The sequence below is a fragment of the Fistularia commersonii genome, chromosome 1 (genome assembly GCF_037954325.1).
Source record: "Fistularia commersonii isolate RoL2024-O1a breed Wild chromosome 1, RoL_Fcom_v1.0, whole genome shotgun sequence".
NCBI lineage: Eukaryota > Metazoa > Chordata > Actinopteri > Syngnathiformes > Fistulariidae > Fistularia > Fistularia commersonii.
Genome location: NC_141284.1, coordinates 18,516,490 through 18,530,835, shown reverse-complemented (window position 1 = coordinate 18,530,835; position 14,346 = coordinate 18,516,490). Strand labels below are relative to the sequence as shown.

At 43.2% G+C, this 14,346-nt stretch overlaps 1 protein-coding gene across 3 annotated transcripts in view; it reads right to left on the bottom strand.

Moving 5' to 3' along the window:
- Positions 1-14,346, bottom strand: part of atrn (attractin) — a 128,450-nt gene that overhangs the window by 7,464 nt on the left and 106,640 nt on the right. For 2 of the 3 annotated variants that reach the window (XM_086152461.1, XM_086152471.1), the window contains exon 28: positions 800-914. In XM_086152461.1, coding sequence (XP_086008587.1) covers positions 800-914 — 115 coding nt within the window. Of the gene's footprint in view, positions 1-799; positions 915-1,007; positions 1,080-14,346 lie in introns of those variants that run through there. The other variant, XM_086152481.1, reaches the window with a different exon arrangement.

The window sequence follows — 14,346 nt, the reverse complement described above, 5'->3', positions numbered from 1 at the left end:
TCTACTGAACCTCAATGCATCGGGGAAACTCTCCACCCGCACTGATCAGGGACATCAGTCACTCGCGTCACAATTGTGGATTCTCCATCGATTGCAATTCTCTGGATCAAATGGCATGGAACCGTGCCCTGCCTGACAAGCATATTAAGATATGTGGCGAATCCTTTATTCTCTTTAGAGACACCAGTGAAATTCACATTGTTGTGTCTGGTGTGACATAGATAAACTGAAACTTATGAACATTTCCTGACATTTTATTGGCCAGTCACCTGACCAACACATAGCTAAAATAATATAGACCAAAGAAGTTCAAACTCATTTTCTTTCATTTTTTTTTTTTTTTTTTTGTTGTCAAAGACATTCTAACTATATCAGTCCAAGATATTGGAAAGGGCCGCGGAACTGAGAGGAGAACTGGCACCGGCTTCTTAGAGGCTCCTGCTAGAGTTACCCTGATTCCTGTTTTTTAAAACCACGTTTAATTCCAGTATAAAACTAAGTCGTCCCTTTGTCACGTTTGCTCCTTCTGTTCTCGTGTGTCTGCGGAGGAACCTTTTTTTTGTTTTGTTTTCATATTTCACATGAAAAGCGCTGTGTGTTTGTGGTATTTAAACACCGATAACAGATGGTGGGGGGAGACAGAAAGAACACATGAAAAGATGAGGAAGCTGAAAAGAGATGAAGAGTGAAATGAAAGGCTCAACACATTAAAAAAAAAAAGGGATGGTGGAATCAACACAAAGAAAGATGCTTGTGGAAAGCGAGAAGGAATGGAGGGATTGAGCAGGCTGCAACTCACCAGACTGTCCGGGAGGAGGGATGCCACCGGTGCCCCTTGGCAACCGCACGAAGATGGAGAGCACAGCGGCCTTGTTGCCGAAGCACGGCTCCAGGGCGATGGGCTTCGGTACCGACTGTGGGAAGACAAAAAGAAAGGAAAAGTGAAGAAAAAGAATTAGATCGCCGGTCGCCTACATTCCCCTGGGAAGTGACGTGGCGCCATTCACCGGCGCTCCACCCTCAATCATGGCTTTCCCCTGTCAAGACACACACTCCGACATGGAAACAAGCTCAATGGCCTGCAATGAAAAAAAAAAACAAAAATACAACGGCAATGTTACATAACGGCAGCAGGGTGTCACTGGGGGGGCGGGGTTTGCTGGCGGTCCCTCCCATTATCGGACACACTCTTACAACCTTGTGCCAGCTCACGCCATTGTGGGGATGAGATGACAGCGGCAGTCTTCACTCAGTATTTATCGGCTTAAACGGTCACGTGGCATAGAGATGCATCTTCTCTCCTTCCATCTTTCTCTCTCTGTACCTCTCTATGACTTCAAATGACATGTTTTGGAGGACAAGGAGAACTGATACCAAATAACAGAAAAATGGATGGATGGATGGATGGATAGATAATTCATTGTCTACACCACTTATCTGGCACTCGGGGTGGCAGTGGTGATGGAGTCAATCCCAGCTGACAATGGTTTAGAGACGGTTTTAACCTTGACAGGTCACCCATCAATCACAGGATTTCATATTGAGGTATACGCTCATTCACTCTCTCGATTACACCTATTGACAAGTGATGTGCTATAAACCTGCTAGAGTAGGTTGAATTACAGATACATAAATGATAATAAAGTTTTGATTGTTTATTTATTTTATCAATATTTTCAAATATGACTAAGATATAAACCATATATTGTGACATTGAACATTAAAACATTTCAGGTGACTTTTTGCTGCTTTTAATGCTAAAAGAAAACCAAAAGAGACTAATATCTTGAAGCAATTTAACTTTATGTTCATAGCTTGAGTTTATACTCCCATAAGTTAAAGGTTACTCATTCATCTTTTTACTATTCAAACATTTCACTTGTTGCTTACAAACAACAAAAAAGGGAATTGACCAGTTAAAGGTCGCATGTCAGCAGATTTCTGGTTTGTCCTGTGCTCATTGTCTCAGACCACCAACCTCAATCCCTTCCTCCAGTTCAGAGGCCCAGCAACTGTGCAACTCCAGAGGGTAATACACACACACACACACACACACACACACACACACAGAGACATGTACACACACACCTGTGCAGGTAAGTAAGGCTGTAATACTATTCAAGCTATGACCTATTTTACACGTTTATTAGGCGCAGAGCGTCTCGCAGGCTTTACCTTTCACAGGCTGTCACACAGGTACGCAGGAAAAGCACTCAAAAAGTGTGTGTGCGTGTGTGCCTCTGTATGTGTTTATGTATATATGTGTGCCTGGGCTGTGAGTGTATCTGACTGCATGTTTGGGTTCACTGCAACCAACAGAGGCAGGGATTCTGTTTGTTTATGCCCCTGCACCAACACTTGTACACTAATATCCCTCTCCCCTGACACCAAGCACGCACACGCGCACACACACACAAACGCACACACACACACACACACACACACACACACACACACACACACACACACACACGCACACACACACACACACAAACGACTGCGTGCATAAAGTTTGGTGTGAAAGGACTGTGAATCCGCAGTGTTTGCGCCACCACAGTGATGTTAACCGTTGGATTCAATTAGCTCCCTCGCACATCATTAGCATCCTGCTAACAGAGTTTCAGGAAACATCTGACTACAATGCATGACATCCATTCTCTGCGGTTTGATCTCCGATCAAGTTTTTCATTTTATCCTCCACTTCTTACGGTTTGGTCAGCTTGAAATAAGTATAAAAAACAATCACTGTCTTGAAAGGTTAATGATTATTAAACAACATGTCCTTATACAAGGACCATGTGCTTGTTTGCTTTTGATGAATTTTAGTAATATCAAACTTTCAAAGTTATTCGTCGCTATTCTCTAGGCTGCAAGCCTTGACGCCAGAGACTGGACGTGGTAATCAAGTCCAGATGACATCAAACAGGATTATGTTATATCAGAGTCGGTGAAATTATTCCGGTTTTGTATTTGTATCAAACTACAAAACATGAAAAACAAAAAATGCCCATAAATTAGAATAAAAAGGCACGGTTAAGCAGAATGAAGGCAAGGGTTTAGAGAAATCAAGACGCAACATCTTAAGGGTAATTTCCTTTTTAATTTATTGATGTTCAGTTTTTTTCCCCACACTAATTTTACATAATCTTTGTCTTTTTTTTTACTTTAATTTACCTCATGTTTCAGTTTAAACTGAAAGGCCCATGACATTTTCAATTTAAAAGCAAAAAAATATATATTCTCTTAAGAAAAAAAACAGAAGTAAAGCTGGCAGTCAGAGATTTACTGCACAGAGGAGTATCGAATTGTGTTTATGCAGAGAACTGGATGTGGTTTGTTTTTTTCAAATGCATCCTTGGACAGAGAAGGTTACTGGGAGGTTGTGTGCGTGTGTGTGTGTGTGTGTGAGTGTATGATATATATAGAGAGAGATTGCAGCCATTTTCAACCGTGTTGATCCTGTACTCTGTCAGGCACATGCACTAACACACACACACACACAGCATTGGAACACCCCCTGAGAATTGAGACAGGGTGGAAGAGTTCGTACGGAAATAAATGGATTGTGGCAGGATGGACAGATAGATGGACGGACAGGTCGGGTGCAGAATCAGAATCAGAAAAAACTTTATTTGTCGCTGAGGGGCGATTGGGGGGCACACGGTGCTGACGTCAACGCTGTCCTGTTGAGTGCTTGCCGGGCTGCAAGTTCAACACACCCACCAATTAAAAAGGTGCTGAATTACAGTAATGAGCACCATCCCCTTGCAGGTGCTTTTCATATACATCACCAGTTGACGATGTTGGTCGACAACATCACAAGAACGCTAATCTCATCTGGGGGAGCTGAGTTTGTCCCTGGTTTGTGTGTGTGTGTGTGTGTGCGTGCCTGTTCGTTTGTCTGTGTCTTTGTGGGGAGGAGGGGCAAATCTACCCACAGGATGAATATGAACTTTTGTAACACTTGTCATAAAACTATAATTTTCACTGTCATTTCCGGTTTTTAGTTTCTTAGTCTGTGCCCTGTTCTTCATCTCTTCCCAGCAGGTTCACTCGTTTACAGCCACGTGAAAAGGCTGACGGCAAAATGAGGAATGAGGAGGAGTGGCCCAGACTGAGGGGAGGTTAATGATAATGGATGGATGGATGGATGGATGGATGGATGGATGGATGGATGGATGGATAATTAAATAACTTCTCCCTCCAAAAAATCTATCCAAAATTCAACAAGACATTTAGAATTATACATTTTCATTGGAACTCAAGAGCAAGCACAAAGTTGACAAATGAATAAGAACTTGAACACCTGCCCTGATATCAGAAAAGTCAGGAGACAATGAATAAATCCATACAGATAATTTAGTATTATTTACTCATAAAAGTAAAATTTGCAAACTTATTTTCATTTATTTTTTTCTTCAGACCGTAGTGTCAACAAATTACTAGATTCCTAATCCTGTCTGGAGAATCTGCCTTTCAGCCCTTGCGATTATAAATATACTGAGCATAGATACATGTCCTATATCATCTAATTTTGGCTCTGTATGACATTTTGTTGCCTGTTTGTTATTCACAGTATCCTGTCTCAATGAGACCTGCAAAATAAATAAATGAACAAAAATAAGTAAATAAAGTATTTTTTCTCAGGTGAAATAGACTCTGAAGTCTCTGGCAGATGCATCTCAACGCTGTGATCTATAAATGATACCCATTACATAACGTAGCTGCTGGGAGAGAAAGAAGAAGGGGAAGACGACTGAGAGAAAACACATCACCATTGACCAGGTATATCTGTCACGTGACCAGAGACCGGAGTCAGAGAGGGCTCTGATTGGTCGAGAGCTTTCCCATTAGCTTGCAGCAGAAGTTGGCATTAAAAAATAACGGTAAAAAAAACCCAACAAACCCGGCATGAGTTGACTCCTCAACACAGAAAACTATCTGGAACCCGGGGAGAAACGTTGTCATCAAGCAACATTGTCCGAAGACTCAAACAAATTAAACAGGAGAAAAAAAACATGAATGTCAAAACTACTTTTCCTAAACGACAAAGTAATTACATTTGATTGTATCCATCCTGCGTGTAACAATGCTAATTACCATAAACAAACACGGCCACCGCTGGGAAGATGATGGGCGGCGTCAACCAGCCAGCTATTAAACTTATTTACAGCCGAGCAGGTTGAGGACGAGCGCAGACGAGCCCGTCTGACACATGCACTAAAAAACTCTCTCCATCGGGTGGTTGTTACAGGAGACAATGAACGATGAAGACCTGACAGGTGGGCTTTGGGTGGGGTTGGGGGGGGGGGGGGGGGGGGTAATAAAACCATCTCAGGAACCGGAAGGAACTGGAGTTATGGAAAATGCCAATATAAATGCAAGAAAACAAAAACCAAACGGTGCTGGCAATGAGAGAGACGAGCTGGAAGATAAAACCTGACAAGGCGATGAGCGAAACTTTGAGTTTGAAATATGTTATGGATTCATCAAGATTGGCAGAAGTACCAAGGAAGAGGCAAAGGGTACAATGAAGGTGTAAAACTACTCCAACGGTGATGTCATAATGCATTCCAACTTTCGGTTCCGCAGTCACCTCCATACTACCTAAACTTGTTGAAATTAGAATATGTGGTGTTTATTAATGTGTTAAACCGGCAGTGGTTTATTCCACCCTGGAATCCTTTCCGTCATTATGACTATCTAGCTTTTATCCAATAAGCTGCGCTAACTGACAGGGAAACAAGTTTAATTTCTCAACACATTTTATAATATTATATACACAACATATATATATATATATATATATATATATATATATATATATATATACACATGTATATGTATATGTACAGTGGGGTAAAAAAGTATTTCGTCAGCCACCGATTGTGCAAGTTCTACCACTTAAAAAGATGATAGAGGCCTAGAATGCAAAAAAAAATCCAGAAAATCACATTGTCTGATTTTTAAATCAAGGCTATACACTAAGCAGAAAACCAGGAGTCTGCAGGCTACAGACAAGATCCAGTGGGACTTCCAGTTCCAAATGGACAAACTGGTGATGGCAAACCAAGTGGTGGTGGAAAGACGCAGTCATAGTGCTGGATATAGCAAGCCCACATGAGGGCAAATTCAGGAAGGAAGAGTACAAGAAACTGCAGAAAAAAAAAGGTCCCCAAGGGGGAAGCTTTAAAAAAATCTGAGTAGGTCAGATTCAACAGAGGAGCGACATTTATCGGTTTAATGGTGGCAGGTCGAGCTGCTAATTACCTCAGCGCTTTGCTCAGATTTCACATGATATTGAAGCGTCAAGGCTGTTAGAAAATAAATACCTAAAACACATAGTTAATTAGATGACAGCTCAATATTTTCAGTTAGCATGTTCAATGTATAAAAAGTGTGAAACTGTTTTAAAGCTGTATTCCAGCTGCTCTACTGTTCTGGAAGCACTAATGACATAATGTCTAAAAACTCACAAGAGTATCCAAATTCTACTGAATGAGTCCCACTTAGCATTTATCTGATTCCCCCCCGCAAAGCTAATATTGTTTCTTCTGTGATGGATAAACCACAGTCTGATGTCATGGCTGCCTGAGGTCTAAGGATAAAATATACTAGCTTAAAAGGTAGCCAGCTCAGAGATTTTTTTAACATTATTTTGCCCTCTCTACTGAGGCCTCGGACTGGACCCCATTTTTAAAAAAAAAAACAAAACTACAATATACAAAGACTAAAAATGAATTCTGGTGACATCTTCAGGCACATGTCCTGAGTCCAGTTTCTGCTGCCTTGCTTTTTATAGATAGTTCCCATTTCCCGGCTCGAGCTGACACTTGTTTTTCGGGAGGGGGTATTTGGACGCGAGGAAAGCATTTGAAAGGTTTGCAGGTTGCCCGACGAGTTAACCGTCTGTTTCTTTTGATGTTCCCGGTTGGAACACCTATCCTTGGCTGCTTTCAGCCACAGAGCTTCATACCAGGTGATTCACTCCGGTTTGTCAAAAAATAAATAAATAACTAAAAAAATCCCACAAAAAACAGACACTTTACAAAAACGTGACTTATCTCCTTCAGCAGACATGTTCAGGGGTTTTGTCTCCTCCTCAATTGAGTGAAAAAATTATAGGGGGGGTGGGGGGGGGGACAAAAGCACCTTGAAAAATTTAATTACGCCTCTTTTTAAAACAGCTTGAAAATGTGTATGTTTTTCCAACCAAAGATGTTTCCCCAAAGGTAGCGGTGTCTTCATCCGCCGTTGTCTTCTGAGGCTGTGTGTTAATAACATTCCCCACCAGACGCCTTTGTTTTACTGTGTTGAAGCCTCCACCCTTTAACATCCCCCCCATCCCCGTATGCCCTGCTCCCCACGCCGGCACCACTCCGGAGAGTTATCTGGACTGGCCAGGCAGAGCAGCGAAGGTTTGTTAAATTACCTACAGTAATTAGCCCAGAATGTAGGATCACGGCTGAGCACTGCAACACACACTGACAACACACATACACACAAGGATGTGGGCACAAACTACAGCTGCATGATGCGACTCTTTCATCCGCTGCATTCATCTCTACTTTAGTAGCAGCTGGGGACAAATCAACCCTCCCATATTCTTCCTGCTACCGCGGTTAGCCACAAGAGCGAGTCCCGTTCCCCATCGCCATGATGCAGGACGTTCAGCCACTCTCATCGCACCCACTTGGATGGTTCCTTGTTCAGTTTGTCACAAAATATGCTTTGTCGGCCTGCTGTCAACAATCGAAATAGAAACACACGAATAAAAAAAATTCAATAAAGATGGATGTTTGCCTCTGAAAACACCTCACAACCCCAAGGCCAGATCGAAATGGTCCCCGGACGTAACCCCGGCGGGAAAAGGAACTGATTTGTAGTCGATCTTTCAGCACGAAGCTATTAGGAGCTTGATGTAGATGCTGCAGGTCATGTGACTAAACACATGTGACACAACAGCGTGTCTGTAAAAGTTCCTTTTATGAAGGACAACAGCTGATGAGAGAGGAATAAAAAACAGCTGAGACGCCATCTTGGCGCTAGTTTGAAATCGGCCAACTGTTGGTGCAATCAGGGGCAACAATGGAAGGAAGTGACATTATATTTGTTTATACGGGGAGAACTCATTGATGGGTTGTTAACATTTATCAAACCTATATCTATTTTTTTCTCTATTTATTGTTCATTTCATGTTGAGTGAAGTTTTTATTTGTATTTATGTATTTACACAGATACAGATACTGGTGTGGGAATTGCGCCGAAACAGCAGGCAAAGGCATGGCGGCAGCTGGACGCCAGTCCTGGGTCTGAGAGGCTCTCCAACTAACGAATGGAAGCCCAGTGGAAAATTGCCAGCCCGGAATCTTGAAAAAAAAAAAACACTTCAGAGGCAGATCAAAAATCAAAAGTGAAAGAAAAAAACCTGCTCGGGAGCTCAAAATCGGATGAAAGGGTTGGAAATCTGCCCGAGTGAAGAAGAAGCCAAATATCTGAAGACGGATCTGATCATAGGCCTGTGGCTCTAAGGCCGCTGCTGTGCTGCACAAGTTGAGCAAAACCCTCCATAGCTTTTTTTTTTTCAAATGCGCCTCTCCTTCGTTTAACTCCTAAGGCCAGCGACCGCTCTTTTAAACACTCTTCTGTTGAAACAAAGGGCTCATCTTGCTGTAGACAGTCAATGGACGTCACCCCCCCCCTCCATTTCCCTCCCACAATCTTAATTTAAAAAATAAGGCCAAAATTGGATAATTATCACCCAAATATGACAGATTTTATTCAACAGAATTCAAATGTCAGTCTTTTGAATGGATGGATATGGGGATCCGGGGCCTCTGCAGCAGCCGGAGGAGGAGGTGGGGGAGGAAAAGGCATGGTAATTTGTTGCTTTGTCGCACAGTAGGTCGAGAACCTGCTGTGAGTCAATGGTTAAATCACCCGTTCATTACATCTCTGCTGACAGGATAACTGAATTTAATGACATCAATAATATGTTTATTAGAACACTGGGGAGTGAAGGTGGGGAAGGTGAGGGGGAGGGGAAAGGAATGGGGCATAGGGTGATCTGAACACATCGGCCACAGGAGAGCCATTTTCACGCAGTTCTAAACACACTTATTCAGGGGGCCTGGTGACTGGGCGTCACACACACACACTTTTGCACTGCCCATCATGAATACCCTCCCATTTCATCATCTCCTCTCTGTACTGCATTGCGCCATTTTTTTTTTTTTACATTTTTTTTAACACAAGTTTCTTTATTGCAATGTGGTTAGCATGAATACGGCACATCACTTGCGTGAGGCCAGTTTATTTGTTCTCTGGTCAAATGGCTTGCAGGTATGACGATTTTGACCAATACCACAGTTTGTGGTTCAGTACTTGGATTTTTATTGGGGGATTAAGAGGTAAACGGGGTGGCTGACAGAAGGTACCATGAGCAGGGACTTCTGGAAAATGTTCAGGGAACTGCTGAGGCGCTAGCAAGCCTGACGGAGGAGGCCGCTGCAGGAGGCCTGAGAAGGCAGAAACTTGGGCTCAAGCAAACTCTGGCCGTTGAAGCGAGAATCTCAGAGAACTCAGTCAGGTGCCTGAAAAAGGTTTTTCAACCCGGATATCGCCAGGTTTCCAGGGAAACAGTAGCTAAATTTTGACACGCATGCATCACTCTACACCCATTATCCCACATGTGGCCTCACTCCTCTTCCAGATCTCTTTTAAAGAGAAGCTCTCTAATTTCTCCACTGGCTCAATAATGAAACAACACAGTATTAAACCCTTCTGAGAAGGTAGCAACAAGTGACCACGTCAGATTGGCATGGGTACATTTGGTACCATGATGGTTCATTTGCTCCAGCAGGACCAACTCTCCAGGTTCTCCATCTTCAAAGACTCCAAAATTGTCCGGAGGTGTGAATGACGGTGAATGGTCGGATGTTTCTGTATGCGGCCCTGTGACCGACAGGTGATCGATCCAGATTAAGCCCGGCCTCCTGCCACAGCTGGGATCGACCTCCCGCCATCACTATGATACAGGATAATGGGTACATGGTGTGAACGGATGAATTATCTATTCATTCATTATCTACACCGCTTATCCTGTACTCAGGGTCGCAGGGGTCGCTGGAGCTGAGCTGTCATTAGGTGTGAGGTGGGGCACATCCTGGATCAATCAATTTCTGTGCAATATTCAGAACTGTGCAATATTTCATTTCATAACAGCTACACTACAATTTTTCCTTTTATCATACTATTGTGCACTCCTTACCTCACTTGTTACTAAGACACTTTTAGTTTTATCACTTGTTTACTAAGACACTTTATAGTTTCACTGAGACACTTTATAGTTTATTTTTATTTCTAATTCTGCCTTTTTCTTTTTATTATTTATTACTGTTATTTTTTCTGTAACTCTGGCACAACAATTTCCTTCGGAATTAATAAAGTTGTTCTTATCTTATCTTATCTTAATCACTGGGCCGCATATAGAGACATACAACCATTCACTCTCTCATTCTCACATCTGGGCAATTTTGGGTCGCCAATGAACCTGTTGAGTGTTTCGTTCTGTGGAAGGAAAACGTAGAACCTTGAGGAATCCCACAAAGACATAGGTAGAACAAACAACTCCATGCAGAAAGGCCCCTATAGGAATCAAACCAGGGTCCTTCTTGCGGTGAGGCAGACGTGTTGACCACTGAGCCACTACAGACCATTTCAAATTGGATCGGAGAAACAAAATCAATTGTTCTGTCCTCGTCAACACCCGTCAACATCCATCAATCCAACACCAAGGGTATAAAAAATAACAGGGCCACAACCCACAGAATTAAACTTCATCAACAACGTTCCCACATTCCTGTGATAAACCGCGGTTGGAGGTCTCTAGAGTGAACCTCCGGAGAGTACACACCACACGCCTGATCCTGCCCTCTCTTCACAGCGTTGCATCTGTTATATCCAGTGTGCTGTGTGTCTGCATCGGCAGCGCCGTGCCGAACACCTGACTCACACGACGTCTGCCCTAAAAATAGACCCGGCACCCAAACATGTCTCCCTCTCCCTCAGCACAGTGACCTTGCTATGATCCACATGGCTAAGCAGGGATAATGGAGCAACGGAGATGGCTGGCAGGGACAGAAAAACTGTGTATGAGTCAAATGAACCGTAGAAGAAGCCATTCTCCTCTTCTTTTAATGTTTATTTTTCATTGAAAGAACAAACAGCCAAAGCAGCAGGCGCCATGTCATGATTGATGCCTGCCAATAAATCAATCAATACAGGAATAATCGCAAGACAAAAATGAAAGGGTAAAAAAAGACAAATCCAATGGCAGAAGACCCTCTGTCTCATAAATCGCAGTTACGAAATAAATCCTGGAATCCGTTGCAAAGTTACACTCATCTTTAAACAAAGTAAGCCCTGGACTGTCATGATAATTTGTGTGTCTTCAGCCCCGCCTTCTTCTGGCTGTTGCAAATATTAAAATGTGCGCGTCTTAAAAAACAAGGCCGACAGAATATGGATTTTCCCGGAGCTTTACAGCTTTTACGGCCACTATTGAACAGCCTGATGCAGAAAACAATTGGATTTTTACATCCAGGAGCCAAGGGATGGGTTGGGAGCTCTATAAAGCTGGATGGGATAGGGGGTGGGGGAGGGGTTGGGATGGGGCAAGTTGTAACGTACTGCATTAGTTTTATCAGGCTGTGTGTAATAAAAGGCAAAGCACAAAAGTAAACACTGGCACTGATCTGCCTGAGATGCCATTTGGCAGAAGCCGGGTGAATATATTTCATCGACGGGGCCTGCGGACCCTCCATCGGGGCTGTAAACAACTTTAAACATCGGCGGCTCGCCTTGTGCCACCCCTCCATCGTGAAAACACCGCACGCGGATCTGAACGCGCAATGCGGTGCCCCGATAAAAACCGGTGCGGAAACAAGAGGATGGAGCAGCTTCCGAGACGCTCAATCTGAGGCAGGCAGAGATAGGATAGTCTCCGCCTTCAGCGGCCCGGACGGTGAGAAGGGAGATCTAAATTGGATCTCTGTTACAAGGCCGCTCCTGCACCGATGGCAAGGAGGAGATCGGGGCCGGCGGGAGAACAGAGGCGGGGCGGAGAAGAAAAGGCAGTGCCACCGCCGCCGAGGAGGAGGAGGAGGAGGAAGCAGAGGGCGTCTGATATCCACGGCAACAGGCGGGATTTGTTTCTGTTCCGCCGCCGCGGCTCCCCCTGCTCGCACGGGGCCCCCCAACACATCAATCTATACACACATATAGTCACAAACACACACACACACACACACACAGCAGATAAGGGGGACAGGAGACGGGCAGACGGCTGATAAACATCGGGGGAGGGGGAGTAAATTAGAGGAGAAATCTAAGGTAAAGTAAGCATGTCAGACTGGAGGCAGGGTTGATGGTGGTGGTGGTGGTAGAAAAAATACAAAGGAATGATGCAAACAGGAAATCAGAGAACTTAATAGGAAAAGAAACCTTGAAGAGGGACGGGAAAAAAAGACCCTGAAAGCGGTGAATAGAAGAGGGACTGAGAAAACAAAACGATTGATGAAGAAGTAAGTAGAATTCAAATCCATGAAACTGAAAGAATGAAATGTTTCTAAACAAAGATGGACGGAAACAAAGAAATCATAAGAGTCTAATTTATTCAATGTTGTGATACTAACTGATTGCATCTACCTATGTGTGACCGTCATGTAACCGCTGTTTGGCTTCTTTAAAGCTACAAAAACAAACAACCGTCTATTTCAAAACCCCTGTCCATCGGATGCATCCATCGGATGCATCCCCGGTTCTGTATCCCCAAAACATACACCAGGCTTCTTTTTTTTTTTTTTTCCTTGTTTTATCCGGCTAAAAACATCTGGCGCTGAAGTTTTGGTTGAGAACCATCCTGTTTACTTCAGGGACCCGGGACAGACAGGGAGCCCCAGAGGCCCGGAGAACGAGACGTGACCTCGTGGGTCTGATGAGATTTGGCCCCATAAAAAAATAAATTAAAAGACTGTAAGATTATAATCAGTTTAGCTTAATAAACATCGATCGCAGATCTTCCACTCAAGTTCCCGATGGAACTTACACTTCTGTTCAAAAGGACCGTAAATCAATAGCAAAACAACTCGCCTATTCAGACTTCATGTTCGAAAAGCACAGATGGTTCGATGCGCTTGGGACAAGTTTGTTCGTAACGAACGTCCACACTTTTTTAGTTCGTTGTTTTTCTTTTTCGCCTCCCTGCCAGGCAGGCAGTTGTTTTTTTTTAATTTTCCATATCTAAGAAAATTGCAGTATATTAAGAAACCTCCAAGATACCAAACCCAAATCAATCAATGCACTTTTAAAGAACTCGAGTGTCTCGTGGTCTCACTGGCCCCTTGAAAAAAAAAAAAACCTTACGCACTTCAAAAATAGCTGTACTCCTTTGTTAAATGAGGACTTAGAAAAACCTGAGTAAATCCAGGCTTGAGGTTTTTCAACCAGGCATGAAAAGAAAGTCTGATCTCAAACAGACATAATGTCACATGCAAAGGCAGCATACTATTCTACCTTGACTGTTTACAAAAAGCATTATTCTAGAGAGTATTGGACATGTTCTCTGGCCTCACCCAGCGTAAGCAGGTGGTCAGCAGCACTGATCTGTCTGCACATGACTTTTTAGTGCATTTTGACAGTAAGCTTGAGGACACCAGGGCCAAGATCATTAAATCTTTCCGAGATGAGGCTGAACATTCTGTTGCTCGGCCGGCAAATGAATGGCACTGCTTTCAAGATTCAAGAACAATTTTTTCTGGCAGCTCTTGCCAAGGTTGTTATGGCAGCCAGAGGTACAACCTGTTCACTGGATCCTCTGCCTGCTAAGGCTGTAAAAAGAATTATGGTCAGGATTAGGGCCTAATGTCTTGAATAGTCTATATTTATCACTTTCTTTAGGAGTTTTCCCAACGTGCTTCTAACCTGGGGTGGTCAGAACCCGGACTTGGATGCCATCTCCAACCTTGCCTTTCTGTCAAAGTTTTTGAGAATGTTGTCTCAAATCAACTTCTTCAATACCTATCACCAAATAACCCTTTGGATTAACCTCAGTCTGCTTTTAGAGCAAATCACTCCACTGAAACAGCCATTACAAAGGTGGCAAATGAATAGTCATTAGCAGTGGTGAATAGTCATTAGCAGTGGACTCCGAGTCAAAGTTTTTATTAGAATACATGAGTGCTGCCTTTGACAGTGGAGATCATCATGAACGTTTGGCAGACTGACAAACTTTTTAGGCTCACTTCATGTCTTCCAGTTGTAGGATTTATAACTGTCTGAGAGATC